General features: G+C 46.5%; 1 protein-coding gene across 1 annotated transcript; it reads right to left on the reverse strand.

Moving 5' to 3' along the window:
- Positions 1-1,050: 1,050 nt before the first annotated feature.
- Positions 1,051-7,390, reverse strand: LRRC55 (leucine rich repeat containing 55). Its single transcript, XM_037141828.2, has 2 exons — positions 6,668-7,390; positions 1,051-2,766 (listed from the first exon to the last, which is right to left on the reverse strand). Exons 1-2 carry the CDS (start codon positions 7,386-7,388, stop codon positions 2,531-2,533), a joined length of 957 nt encoding a protein of 318 aa, XP_036997723.2. The 5' UTR covers positions 7,389-7,390; the 3' UTR covers positions 1,051-2,530.
- Positions 7,391-15,462: the final 8,072 nt, after the last annotated feature.

Here is a 15,462-nt window from a genome sequence, read left to right on the forward strand (position 1 = left end):
TGCTCCAGATGTCATAAGAGCAGGGCTCTGGCCCAGATGTTGTAATCAAGATTCAGGAGACACAAGGTCCAAGTGAGATTCAGGGGACCCAGGTCTAGCAAAGTGCATGGGCACTATTTTGGTTGACTAGTTCAGGGAGCATGAGTAAGGGAAGACTTCTTGGAAGATGAAATGTTTCTCCTTCATTCCTTCAGGCCTGCCAGGGGAATGGGATGATGAAAACCCGCTGGAGCTGGGGCAAGCTAGGAAGCCCTGTTTGAATTCATATCCCCACCAGCCTTGGCAACATGTTGGCCTGTGCCTTAAGTCTTCCTCTATTGTGCAAGGGTCCTCACCCACAGCTTCCTAAAGCCCTTTGTATTTCTTACAACACAACACAGCAGGGCTTGAGTAGAAGAAGTTAACACATTTTTCTCTCCTATTTACCAAAGATCCTATTTTTCAGATGGCCACCATTTCTAATGTATTATTTACATATTGTGAGGCAGGTGACTGCTATTCAGGTGTTATCTGTGCTGTTTCTAAGCTGCAGAGGCTGTGATTTGCCCTACTGTGAGCATACCTAAACCTGCGCAGCAACTGGGCTTTTCTTGCCCTTTACTTAGCCAATCTACTAGAATGGTCATAGCTGCTGAGTCCCAGGGTCCCATACCCAGCCTCCCAGGCGTTCTCTTCCACAAGCACCTGGGACAGCACTGGAAAGAGCTGAGCTGGAGTTGAGTCTCAACCCTGCCTCTTAAGCAAGTCACACTCGCTCTGAGTCTATTATTTTTTTATCTGTAAAATAGGAGTAATGATGTTTGGTTTGTCTGCCACACAGAGCTGTGAAGAGCCAGGCAGAATGATGCAGAAGCACTTCACAAACTGTCCAGTGCTGAACAAGTAAGTGCAGGGAAGATAATGGTGAAGCTCATGACACCAATAATGAAGATGACAACAATGATGAGAATTGTGTTTTGCACACAAAGTCACTTGATTTTTGACTGATAGATTAGACATGGTTTCCCTGAATAGAGCTACCTATCACCTTCCTTCTAGAGTTTATCTGGATAACCTTAGATAAGACACTCAGCTCTCTACAACTTCATCAGTAAAATGAGAATAATAAAACCACCAAGCAGTGTTGCTTTGAGAACTGAAATAAATGAGTCAATAGCTGTGAAAGTGCCAAAAAGAGTGCCTGGCTCTTATTAGGAGCTTCATAGGCACTACTTGACTTTGAATTCATGTAACTTTGGAGGGAACTGTGATGTTCCCTTACTTGAATGGAGTAGTTGATAAAGTACAGACTTGTTTTGCTCATAAGCATCACATGATCTTGGCCTATCTGGGCCCTACTTGCCCATCATGGACCTCACTTGCCCATCTGTAAAATGGGAACCATAATGCTTACCTCAAAAGGCTCTTATGTGCATTAAATAAAATTGTCTGTGGAGAGAGTTTATCACAGTGCCCGACACTGTCAAGAGCTTGGTAATTAATAGCTCTCTCACCCTTATGTGTAAAGTGGGTGAGTTGCTTAGAAGAAAGAGCAAATTCTCCTATTATCATAACAGCGGTGGCCTTCTCTTCCTTTGGTACTATACTGTCATGCTACAGGGATGCAGCCTGAGTTCACTTTCCTGGAGACATTCCTTGGCACGAACACCATGGCAAGAACAGTCACAAGATTAAGAGTCCCAGAGTGCCAGGACTCTTGTTGCCCCCACTCCTGGGCCTCTTGCTTTATCTGAGGCTAAAGCTGGAGTGAGAGGCAGAATACAGGGGTGGGAGAAAGGTCACTGAAGGTGTCCGTCCCCAGCTTGCTACCTGGGACCTCTCCAGCTGTTTACTGCTGGTGATCTAGTGTGGGGGGCAGTCACTGGGAGGTGGTCTCACCTGCTAGCTGTTGATAGGAGGTGGCCAAAGGGGCTGGCATGGGGGCATTCTCACCCTGCTGAAACAATGGTGGGCAGCCCCAAGCATTGGCAGATTGAGTGTCAGAGAAAAAGTTTTGGTCCTGTGCCACTCCCCTTTGGTACCCTGAGGTTACAGGGATTGTTCACCACAGTTCTCAATAGATCATGCATATTCTGGCCTCAGTCATTCATGCATGTCCAACCTTCTTGGTCAGCTTGGCAAAGCAGATGGTTTTTGATAACCCAGCTTACAAATCACCTCCACTTTTGTTCTTCTACTGGACTTTTCAAGGCACAGTTGATGACTCCTCCTCTGGGCTTCCATTGCTATGTGCTCAGAATGCCAACCATTGACCTTAAAAGAAATAGTTTTTGAATCTCTCTCTCTATCAAAGGGAAGTGCCTTGAGGGTAAGGACACAGTGGATTTATCTAACACTGTGTTCCTAGCACAGTGCCTGGCTCACAGTAGAAGCTTGCCCAAAAGTAGTTTCTCAACATTGCTTGAGCCATAACAGAGGTGGCCAGGGCACTATCGGGTCAGAGTGGGCAGCCGGGGAGGGTGTCTGGTGGTCAATGTCAGTGGTAGTTGGTAGCATGGAGGGATGACAGGTACTCATATGAAATCCCATATCAAATCTCTTCCTCTTCACTGGCTTTGCTCCAACGGTGGCAGCAGTTGGCTGTGATGCCCAGGAGAAAGTTGGTGGCCACAGATGCAATGGAGACCACAAAGCCCACAAACGCAATGAAGAGGTAATCATCCAGGGTCAGGGTCAGGTGGCAGGCCTTGAAGCTCTCCTCAGTGAGGGAGAAGAGTGGGGCACCCTCAACTTCAGGGGGACCCCGGCATTCCGCCAGCTGAGAATCTGCAACACAGAATCCAGGGAGGGTGAGGTGCCTGGGGGAGAGAGAACGGGATGGAGAGCTCCTATCTAATCCAGGGAGAGTTTGGTTTCTTCTGGGCCATAATTTTTACTTACCTTCTTTAGTCCCCTCAATAGCCCTCAAGGCAATTGTTTATATACCTATTTTTATGGTTGTGAAGAACACTGTTAGGAGACTTTAATAACTTGCTTAAAGCCCCATAGCCACTACTAATGGTGGAAATGGGGCTTTCATGGGCTACCATTGTCTCTTACAGCAGTCTTCCAACTAGTCTCTGGGCTTCTGCTCTTAAACCATGTCAACACAGTTGGCTGAGTGATCCATTCAAACATGAAGTCTTGTCATGTCACTCGCTGCTTATCTTCCCACAAAATGAAAGCCAAGGTCCTCAGCAGGGGATGCAAGGACTTCTTCCCAACTCTTTCATTCTGCCCCTTGTTGTTCTGCCCCATCCACTCACATCTCCTCGTCATTGTTCCATTATCTCCTGAGCATGGTCTCCTTTTGGGGTAGGGAGGTGGTGCCTCTGCATTTGTCCCTTTCTGAGGATTTTTCTCTTCTGGATCTCTGCACAGCTTGCTCCCTCACTTCCTTTGGGATTTTGCTCAAATAACACCTTATTAGTGGGCTTTCCCTTATGATTCTCTATATAATAGTATCTGCCACTTCACCTTTCTCTAGGCATTTCCTAGCTACTCTGCTTAATTTTTCTCCACAGTATTTACCACTGTCTGACAGTCTGTTAATTATATACCTTCTCCACCTTGAATATAAGCATTTCCCATAGTATCCTTAGCATCAGAACCATGTCCTATCCATGTAAATTCTCAATGAATCGTTGTTAAATGAATATGTGAATAAACAGCTCTGTCCAACTCTAAAGCATTGGGTCTTTCTACTACCCCACATGGCTTTTCTAGATACACAAAGTGTAGGGTTAAGAGTACAAGTTCTAAAGCTATTGACCTGGGTTCAAATACCCTCTCTATTCCTTCCTAGTTGTGTGATTGAAGGTAAGTCATTTAACCTCTTTGTGTTTTGGCTTTTTCATCTGTAAAATGGAGATAATAATAATATCTACCTCATAGGGTTATGGTGAAAAGTCAGTGAGTTAACATATATAAATGACATGTTCTTGGCATATATTAAGTACTGTGTAAGTATGTGTTTTTATTATTATCCTACTTTGGCCTCTCTGGACATGTCAGAGAGGGTTGTGTTCTGCATACAAACTTCTGCAGGAGGGAGCTTCCCCTTCAGTGGGTTACTGTTCTTTCCATTATTGATGGTCCTACCTCGTCTTCCCAGGGTCACATGTACAAATGCTTGATGACTGCTGATGGTTCCATTGTTCTCTGTCTTGGGAGTACAAGTGCAGGCAGGTAGCAGTTCTGCCATTCCTTCATTCAGATTAATCAAGCTCTCACCTTGGGCAAGTCTTTTTTCCCCATTTCTGGCTTTCATGAAGAAAGGGGACATATAAGAAGGGTAATCTAACCTGATTTTCTAGGTGAGTCAGTGTGAAGTTTCCAAAATTATATGGTACACAATGCTTTCTCCTCATTCTGTAGTTTTTGAGGGCAAAGAATAAAATGATGGATTGGATTGACCCTTTTGAGAAATGAATGAGCATCATTCTCCCTAGAAATAGGGAGTCAGGTTCAGAAAAAGATTGCAACCTGTCTCCAGCCTTAGGTTGCCAGGTCCCTGTAGGCTGTATGCACAGTACTCTAGACGCTGCCCAGGACAAGACTGTATCTGGAGTTGACCATCAAGAGGCTTGTCTCTTGGAACTGAAAGATGCTGAACTCCCAAGTCTGCTGTGGGCATGACTGGGGTGGTGGTGAGATGATACAAAATTGGGGAGTGTGGAGACACTGAGGGTGATTGGTGTGGACCAACCAGAGGAGGCTGTAAGGGCATGTGACAGGACCCCACTTGAGGGCAAAGTGGGAGCCTGGGGGCTGACAAAACTCTCTGGTAAGTCAAGGGACCAGTCCTGAAGTTGTTATATCCCAAGGGCACCCTTCTCTTTCTCTGTGTTGGGATTTGTCTAAAAATTGTGGATAGTAATGGGAATCCCATGAAACAGGGAGAAGAGGCAGAAAAAGACAAAGGGAAGCAGATTGCCTAATCCTACTTACACCAACAAATTCTTCACCCCCGGGGGGAACTATCTGGGAGTGTGGTGTGACACAGAGCGTGTTCTGTGGGGAAATGAGGAACCACAGTTTCTAGCTGAGGCATACTTGACTTCCCACTGTTGGTTTGTGGACAGGCACTTTCCCTCTCTGGAGCTTGGGTCCTTCATCTGTACTGACATGAGGCCCTAGTGATGTAGTGACAGGATCTTGGATCTCCTCACTTGCTGAGAGTTTGAGCTTCTTCTGAAGGGCAGTAGGGACCTCAGAGATTCCAGAAAAGGAGGAGCCCAGGTGTGGTGGGAGCTTAGTGTCCCAGAGTGCCCCTTCTTTCCCTCGTGCACAGGAGAGAAGGGAGAAGATGCATCCTGCCCAGGCTCAGCAGGTGGGGAGACTGCTCCAGGCAGCCTCCCCCCTTATGCCCACTACCATTGTCCCATCTCAGAACCCAGTTATTTTGGTCCTAGAAAACACCCTCCCACACCTCTGTGGAAACACAGGATTCGTGACCCACAGCCCTCCCCCAGGCTATTTTGTTCCTGGGCTCCCCACTCAGTCCTCATCTCCCTCCTACGTCTTCATCATCACTTCTGGGCTCAGGCTCTGGGAAAGCCCCTGGGATAGTACCCTCAGCTATTCCCGTCATCCTACTGCTCAGTGCCACAGCTCAGTGTGGCTACACAGGAGAGCTAGAGACTCAGCTGTGCCACAGCTGAACAGGACTGAGCACCACCAGCAGCTGAAGCCAGTGCCCATCAACCCTGTGTGATTCCGTCTCATTCAGTCTCCAATCTACCCCCTGTTGGGATTGGCTGGCTAAACTGTCACATCTCAGTTTCTTCTCTCAACTCTTCATCCTGTGCTCAAACCTTACAGAATGCTGCAGAAGCCCCTTGGCTAGCCCAGAATGCAGGCCCTGACACTCCCTGTCAGCCTAGAACCTGACTCTTCAGGATATAGACAGAGGCTAGCTAGAGTGCAAGTGTTCGATTCCTGAGTCCAACACGTAGCAGTGCTGTGACTTCAGGCAAGTTACTGAACCTCTCTGTGCCTCAGTTTCTCTCTGTGTAGAGTAGGGAGAGCTCATTAGGGCTCATGTGAGGACGAGCTGAGCTGAAATACATAATATGCTTAGAATAGAGCACGATAGATAGTAAATATGAAAAGAAATGATGTTAGCCATTTCTATATCTGCAAGAGTTTTGTCAGCACTCAAAACACTTAAGAAGCAGTCTGGTAGAGTAGAACAGGACTTAGAAGTCATATACACTTGGAATTTAGCCATGGCTCTGCCAGTTTTCAAATGAGTGATTCTGGGCTATTCTTTCCATGATTCTAAATCTCAGTGTCTTCACCTGCAAAATGGGGATAATAGAAATGGGCAACCAATGAGATCATGCATGCCAAGTTCTGGGGTCATGAGAAAGCTCAATAAACACTGTCTATAATTAGCTCTTCTTCCTTGTTTACTGTCTGTCTGCCTCATTAGGTCATAAGTGCTACAGAGGCAAGGGTGGTGCCTGTTTTATTAATGAAATGGTCCCCTGCACCTGGCATTGCAACATGAGGACTGACAAGGACTTGGGGAGTGAAAGAGCTGAGTACAGAGAGGGGAGCACAGATCAGGGCACACAGTAGGTGTTCAAGATCTCTAAGCCCCCTTCTATTCTTTGGAGCCTTTGCTTTCACTGAGGCTAGCACACGTTACCCCCCAGCCTGCCAGTCCTGCCCGCTCCCTTACCTGATGTGCAGCGCTGGATGCGGTTCCGCAGCCACTTCAGTAGAGGCTCCATGGTGCAGCCGCATACCCAGGGGTTGCCGCCGATCTGCAGGGTCACCAGCCCCGGTAGGCCCTCCAGGGCCTCAAGGCTAAGGAAGGCCAAGCCTCCGTAGCTGAGGTCCAGGTCTCGGAGCTGCATAAGCCCCTGGAAGGCCTGTGGGTGCACCCGGCGCAGCCATGGGTTGTGGCTCAGGTCGATGTGCACCAGGCCGTGGGCTTCCTGGAACATGTCCGCTGGCACGTGGCTCAGGTTGTTGTAGCTCAGATCCAGGTGTGCCAAGCGCTTGGCATGGAGGAAGAGGCCCGGGGGCAGCCCGATCAAGGAGTTGTTGCGCAAATCCAGCACCCGGAGCTCCATGTAGCACGTGAGATAGCCGGGGGGCACGGCGGTGATGCGGTTGTGGGCCAGGCTGAGGTTGCGCATGTCCATGGGCAGGTCTGGGGGCACGGAGAATAGCCGTTGGCTGCTGCAATCTACCACCTGGTTATGGCATGTGCAAAGGACAGGGCAGCTGGTGCCGGCATCCGAGTGCATCACCCCAGCTGCCAAGAGGAGGGAGACCAGCAGCAAGGCTGGGTGTGGGGGCCCGGGCTGGGGCAGCTGGGACCAGGTGTCACCCATCTTAGGCAGCTGGCAAGGGCAGTGCTGAAGGGAGCCCATCAGGACTGGGGCTGTGTCCATGGAATCAGGAGCGAGTGGCACAGGAAGGCCGCTACACCAGGGCCTTGAGCCCTGGAGGGTGGGGCTTCTGAGCACGTGGTGTCATGGCTCAAGTCTTTCTTGGGAGAGCCTCTTAGTGCCAGAGGGCTCCCTAGGTGAGAGCCTCAGGAAGCTCCCTTTGGAGAATGGGGGCAATCAACCCACTTGAGGTCCCCTAGGGTGGGCAAAGATGATCAAAATTGAGAAGAGAGGGAGGTGAGGATGGGGTTGGACCAGCTGCCAACAGGTCCTGGAAGGGTCCCTGCAGATCTTTTGTGCCCCTTGAACCCATGACCACGGGGGCTTCCTCTCTGTAGTCTGCCTGATAGGTAGGGGACATGAAAGGTATCTTTTAAAGGTCCTGGCCCATCTACAAACCCTAAACCCTGCCCCAAGTTTGGGAATAATGATTAGGAGGCCAGAGCTGCACCTGGGTATCCAGCATTTAAGGTCTCAGAGGCGATTCTTTTGGTGGCCCAGTGGGCTCGAGTCCAAGGGGGTCGTGGGGTGGGTGTTTTGGGCGGGGTGCCCGGGGTCAAGTGGATCTCCATGGGCCTCCCGAAAGCCTAGTCTTCAGCCTAATGTCTATTGAAATCTCCAGAGAGGGGAGGATCCCAAGTGACACCCATTGTTTGGACTGCTGAGCCTGGAAAGGGTCATGTGTCCTGGAAGTGCAGGATGGGAGGTAGCCAGGAGCTCTGGTGACTTCCCAAGGCAGTACTTTTCTTGGTCGGCTTTGTTTTCAGCAGGCAGAGGCAGAATTCTTTCTGTCAACAAGGAAAGCCCTCAGGCAGAGAAATCCAGTGCCCCCTCCTTCCTATGGTCCCCTCTTCCAGGTTCTTCATCCCCTCCCCTCTGTCACCACTTGCAAAGTTCTCTGCGTACTGTCTCTCAGACATGGCATGGCGGGCTCAGGACCCAACCTCACATGGCTGTCACCTACTAACCTTGCGGCCCCTACCTTCAGCCATCCTCCAAAGTGTCTGTCCTGGGCTGGATGCAGTTTCTTATTCTCCTCACAGCCCCACCCCTAACAGCACCAAACACCCCACCTTTGAACAACTCTCAAAGGAAAAAAAATGCATACACACCCAGGCAGATTGCAAACCTATTTCAGACCCTCTTAGTGCTGCCTCGCCCTCTCTGTCTCTCCCCTCCCTCTCTCATACACACATTGTTCTTCTCCTGTGACTCCAACACATTCACCCTGCCCTGCACTCACAGCTCCCCAGTTTTCTCTCCAGCTTCGTTCTGTACAGGCACTCCAGCGGAGCGCAGTCTGTCCCACCATCTTTCACCCTTAGTGCACACCCCTAATCCAGCATCCTTTCCTACAAACACTGCACTCTCCCCTCAGTCCCCCAGCTTGAGCCCACACCCACACTTGGTCAGGCAGAGAGACAGAGCATGATGACACGCGCGATGGTTCGCCCTGCCACCCACCATGCAGCCTCCCTGGCCCCTGGATTCTCCGGTGCCCACCTGCTGTCCTCACTTGTCCTCCCCGCATCCCGCATTCTCCTCGTCTGGCACTGCTTTCTTCCCACTGATTCCAGCCTCGATCCCGCCCCCTGGGAAATCCCCCCAGCTCCCCTTGGTCCAGACTCATTTTTCTGAACCCCAAAGTCTCCGCCTGTACTCCCACAGGCCCTCAGGAGCCCACTTACTCCGTTCCAAGGGTACAGCCATCAATCTGCGGCAGACACGGGGCTCCCTCCCTCCTGCTGGAATCCCCGCTTGGTGCTTCAGGAGAACAGATCGCCTCCTCAGCTCGTCCCCTCCCCCAGCCTCTCCTCCTCCATGGCTCCTGGATCCCCAGGCAGCATCCTCCGTGGTTTCCCGTCCTGTGGTCCCTTTGCTGGTCCCCGAGCTGTCCCGGAGCTCATCCCCTTCTTTTGTCCCTCTCTTTTACTTGACAGGGGAATCCGAGAAGGGATGTTGAGAAGAAAGTTCACAGAATCTAAATGCTTCTTCCAGAAACTCAGCTTGGTGCTGAGGCTGCTGGGGTTTGTGGCTTCCCCTCCCTCCCCTTTTCCTCCCTCTCTCCCCCTCCTCTCTTCCTTTTTCACTCCCTTTTTTTCTTCGAGGGCCAGGTACTGACGTTTCACTGTCTCTTAGCAACTGCCTCCACATCTCTGAGCAACAGGAGCGCTGGCTATGGACCCCACCAAGATGAGAGAGAAGGAAGCAGTTGTAGAATTCGCAGCCCCGCACAGATCCTAGGGCAAGGGGAATAAGGGGAGATGGGGGAGTTGACAGAGCAGGACAAGGGCAGGGGAAGAGGAGCAGGCAAAGGGGCCCAATGGAAGCTGAGTTGGAGGGGGGAGCATCAGACCCAAAAGGGCAAATAAAGAGGGCTTGGAGTGGAGAATGGGGCTTAGTGGGGGGTGGGGGAAAGGTGGAGAAAGTGGGGGGAGACCATGAAGACATGAGTAAAGATGGAAAAAAAAACGGGAAGTGGATGTGACAAGTTTTCTCACTGGATGTGATATATCTATTCAGTCCATATATAACATCTGTTCCCTTGAGTCTGAATGTAGTTTAGTCATCAGGTACCAGGGGACTGGATTTGCTCAGGGCTTTCCAAGTACAATTATAGGAGTGGGAGACCTTTTCTGTGTTGCATAATTGTCATTAAGTCCTGAGCCCCACAAGCTCTGAGGGCTTTGGGGCTGCTAAGCTCCAACTGTCAGGTCCAGGTCCCTGGAGCTGTAGAGACACTCAGCGCTGTCCCTGGAGAAGTGGAAGTGGTTGGGAAACCTGTGGTCAAGTTCTCTTTCCCCAGACCCCAGGTCTCCAGACCCAGGGACTGTGTCTGCTGTCCTGTTCCCAGATCCCCAAGCTTCCTGCTCCCTTCTACTCCAGACTGACTTCAGATGAGGGCGAAATCTTTGCAGCGCCTCTTTTCTTGGTGACACATTGAACAAGTCAGTAACTACCCTGCATTTTTGACTACCAACTTGACCAGTTGGTTTGGTCAAAGAGCTTGTTCATGTCTTTAAAAAAGTAATTATTTATTGAGCACTTACTGTATGCCCAGTGCTTGGCTAGATGGTGGGCATATAGCCCCCTGGGCAGACAGATGCAGACTTTGCCCTGTCTATTCACTCAGTTGATCTGGGGCCTCTTCTACTGAAGTAATAACCTAAGTCTTTGGGTGAAACTAAAATGAAGTAATAGAAAATGAGGGTTTAGTTGCACAGATTCTGGGCACTTAAAAAATTCTCAGGATCATTGTCTTCTCTCTTTTCCTATATGGCCATAGAAGGTCTGCTTCCTTTCCCACTGTTCTCTCTCATATCCTGCTCTGTTTGAATCTTTCGTGTTCCATGGTGTCTAGCACAGAGTAACACAGGAACCACTGCATTAATATTTATACATTGCATCGGTTGAGGTAATATGATTCACACTCCTCATCTTAAAATTAAAAAAAAAAATTGGTACTAGAGAAACGGGAAGGGAGGGAAAAAAAAGGAGGAAGAGAAACCTCAATGTGAGACTGGGAATCAAACCAGGGACCTTTTGGTTTACAGGATGAGGCTGAAGCAACTGAGCCACACCATCCAGGGCCGTACCCCGGGTCATAAAGAAGGGAAAAGCTGTTCAACTCACTTATGAGCTTAGAAATAAAATCTTACAGACAATCGTGGTTTGATTCCCAGTCAGGGCACATTCCTGGGTTGTAGGCCAGTTCCCTGCAGGCCAATTCCCAGCAGGGGATGCATGAAAGGCAACCATACATTGATGTTTCTCTCGCTCTCTCCTTCCCTTCCCCTCTAAAGATAAATAAATAAAATTAAAATGTTAAAAAAAAAGAAATAAAATCTTAATCTCAATGCAGAAAATACAACAATACATTAAAACAAGTAATCTAGTATAAACAAGGACTGTTGGCTTCTGGAAAGTGAAGCTAGCATGATACCTTATTAATATTAACTGAGAAATGATAGAAAACATAATTATCTCAACAGAGGCTAAGGAAGGTAATTAGCATATTTCAATATTTAATGTTGACTAAAGAAAGATTAAAACAAATAAAAAGGAATAGAGATATTCTTCCTTTATGTAATATAAAGTTTATATTTATAATTAAAAACAATAACATGACTAAAGGGAAAATATTTGTGGCAGTTTCCTAAAAAAATAGGGTTTAGGCAAGCATACCTCATCACCACTTGAACTGCAGTGTTCTGATTGGTATATTTGGGGTAATAATAATGGCACCTAATTCATGAGATTGTTTTAAGTTATGTGAGTTATTAATAAAACACTTAGAATAGTATATACAGTGAGGGCTACAGATATGTTTGTTAAATGAACAAATGAAGTAAAATAAAATGGCAAAGTATGACATTGCTGAAATAGTTATGTAGCAAGGAAAACAATTGCACAGGAGTGGGAACTAAAGAAGGAAAAATGTCACATTTGCAGATGACTTGAATGTACCCCTATTCAAGAACGTTATTATTGCATATAATGTGTTCTGTGAAAGTGAGGTTAAGTGGAAGCAGAAATCTTTTAAGTTATATTTTTTATTCGTAATCATTCTGTAAGTTAACTACTAAACCATTTTTTCTCAAACTGGTGTCTGACGGTACCCAGTGTGCGTAAAAAAAATGTTTATTCTCAAATGAGTTTGAGAAACATTGAGTTAAGCAAAGTGAAACAAACATTTATTGCAAGACTTCTCAGAGGCTTTAATGTGCAAATGTTCATGGTGCCTTTCTGAGGGAAAGGGTTGCGGAAGGGTGGAATCCTGCATTGCCCTTATGCTGTGTGGCTGGCCACTCCCCTTAGCGATATGACTTTCTCCTACACAATAGCCTTGCAGCTGGAGTGATTAAATTCTGAGCCCCAGAAAAATGATAAATTACAGCATATCATGGCCTTTTGGAGTCTCTTGCAAGTTATTGAGACTGTGACCATTCAATCATAAATGTCAAGAATTTTCTCTACTGGGAAAATGCACAGAAATTAATCTAAGGGAGACTACAAATGAATTGAAAAATCATTTTCATTATTATGATTTCTTGATGTACATGGTAAATTCATTGTAATGATGACAGGAAACCTTTAAATACATAAAAATTAATTTAATCTACTACGTAAGAAATTTGATCAGGGAACAGTGTGAAAACTTAGTAAGATGAAGAGACAGGAAGAAATAGAAAGCTAATCTCTCTAGTTGTTGGGAACGTTTGAAAAATAAAAGATGACTCTGCTTTCTACATTATGATAATTTGATGAAGTACTTAACAGAATCCGGACAACTTAGTGAAAGCCATCATGAAGAAAATGGGCAGGGTGCACAGATGATGTTAATAAAAATGATGATGATGATGAAAATGCTTAAGAGTAATTGTAGTGGATGTTCCTAAGTAAAACACTAAAAAAAAAAACCCATCATGAACTGAAAATCAGTCAATGGCATTGCTCGGTATTTGTGTTTTGAAACATGATTATGGGAACCATTTTGAGAAAGTGATTCTCACCAGCAGAAAGAGGAATGAAGAAGGGGAAACAGAACCACAATGTTGCAAGTAATCTTAGTGTTAAGAAATGTTATTGAGACCTTAGAACTTATACTTCATTTTTATATGTTGAAAAAATTCCAAATGGTCCAAAGAATAAAGAGAGAAACAAACAGACATAAAACAAAAACAAAAACAAAATAAGAATGGGGAGAGAACAGAATAGTACATTTACCCCAGCTGTGGAGAGAAGGTACCTTTCTGTGTGTTGAGGAGATGGAGAAGGTCATTAGCACTCAGAGAGCTTTTTGTCAGATACACAACACTGAAAGACAACAGATTTCTTTGAGCAAAAAAGATTTTTTAAAATTCAGAAAGAAAGGAAAGAAATTCAATGGAAAAATGGATTTTAGATGTAAATGATTTGAAATAATCCACGCAAAATATGTTAAGAAATGCTATAATTCTTACAAATAGATATAATACATATCATTACTGAGGACCTACTATGTGCATCCCAGACCCTGTCCTAGGAACTAGACTACAGCTAAGTTTTGTATACAATGTATGCCATAATAATTTACTGCTCCTACAGGCTATTTATTGCTTACATTTTGTGGCAGTGTTTTACTCCTTAGATGTTTTTATAAGTCTTGCATTTCTCAGGTGACATAACTAGCTTCATTCCATAAAATACGGATTTTAATGAACCAAGAGGCAACCATGAGGAAAACATTATTTCTCCTGAGTGCTCTGAATATGGATTGAGAGGACAATAAGATGTATGTAATAAGCTTCTAAACACCATGCTGCAATAATGACTAATAAAAGTATCCAGTCATTTCCAACTGATTTGATAGAGTACACTGTTCTGGCCATTACTTTTAGAAAATGCTCTACTTAGAAATTTCCTTGGACTCTTCCTTGATATTCTACCTCTCCCTCTTCTCTAGCTGTGTAGAGAAACATTAAAAAAGTCATTAATACAAACTCATTAACTTTGAAGAAGATCATCCCCTCCGCCTGTCTGGTTCCCTACATACTCCTTGCTTTGTGGGTGCCTGCTGGGGCTGAGTCCTTCTAAGATCTCTTCCATTTGTGACTTTGATGCTGTCCAGATGCGCTTCATGGGCCCCGGACTCCGTAGCCGAACCACAGAGCAATGCTTATTACCGGCATCTGCCTCTGAATCATCCCTCTGACACATTCGTTCAGGGCAGCCGCCTTCTCCCAGGCATTCTTAGAATTCTGGGAAGAGGATGGTGGGAGGCAGCCCAGATCCTGCCTTGGGATTTCCTGGAAAAGGAGAACAGTAGTGTCTAAGGAGGAAGAGAGGAGAGGCAGGGACTGGGAAGAGCTACGGGCTTTCTTCTCAGGCTACATAAGACCTACTTATAGGATGATACCAAATAAGTCTCCCTGAGTGAGGTTTTGCCTGGAAATACTCTGAAGTGACCACCTTTGTGACCTGTGCCCTCTTGCTCTGTCTCACCTGTCCATACAAATAAAGGCTCACCATCGATCCCCTCTTTCAAGTATAGAAAAACTGCCACATCTGGAGTGGTTTATTCCTGCCTATGCCAGCAAGGCCACCATTGCTGTTTTCCTCACCATTTTCACGCTCACCCAGAGTTTGTCATTTTCTGGCTCTCTGCCCCTTGGGAGGGCAATGTGCATAGCTAGCATTTACTGAGCACCTACTTTGTATGCAGGCACTGCGTTAAGTGCCTTACATGGGTTGTCTCATTGAGTTCTTGTGGTAGCCTTATAGTGGGAAGATGTTTGTTTTCCCTTTTTTAGAAATCACAATTAGGTGATTTCTAGAGGTAACTCAGTAAGTGGAAAAATTTATGACCGTTAATCATTAAACACTTTATGTTCAATGCTTTATACATGCAATCTTTTAAAAACCTTGAAGTCATCTGAGATGTAAGTATGATAGTCCCATAATTTTTGAAATTAAGGAGCAGAGAAATTGAGTGACTTGCTCAAAGTCCCACTACTTGTAAATGGCAGAGGAAAAAGGTCAGCTTGGTCATTCTCCTTCCAAAGCCCAAGCTGAACCTCAGCGTTCCCCCTCTGTTAAATGGGGATAACAATCCCCACACAGGGTCAAGACAGAACATTCCTGTGGAATCTGCAAGTGGAGCAGAGGCTCATCATTTTCATGAGTGGCTGTGGGGGATGTGCCTTCCCAGTCACACCTTCCCTCACCTGGTTCTACTCCAGGCCTCTGTACACAGAGACTGGGAAAGCTTGGAGAGCCACAGAGTTTCTGAGGTCTGTCACGGGAATGACATTTTCCAATTGTGTTGGGTTTCCTTAAATATTCCATTGGAGTTGGCATTAGGGAAACATACGCTGAACACAGCAGCCATTGGGAATTCCAGTTTGGTTAAGGGGAAGCGATTGCCCAGTCCACTTGTGGTCAGGTAGGAGCAATGCTTCTGTGGCCTCCCTGTGTGGCAGCTGGTGGAGAGGGTGAAGCACAAGACCTAGGGCCAGCAGTATGGAGCCCAAATCCCTGCATGCTCCTTGTCAGCTGTGTGAGCATAGGTTAAGCACCCAATCTTTCTCAGCTTTGG

The sequence above is a fragment of the Artibeus jamaicensis genome, unplaced genomic scaffold, assembly GCF_021234435.1.
Source record: "Artibeus jamaicensis isolate MK-2021 breed Jamaican fruit bat unplaced genomic scaffold, CSHL_Jam_final scaffold_614, whole genome shotgun sequence".
Lineage (NCBI taxonomy): Eukaryota > Metazoa > Chordata > Mammalia > Chiroptera > Phyllostomidae > Artibeus > Artibeus jamaicensis.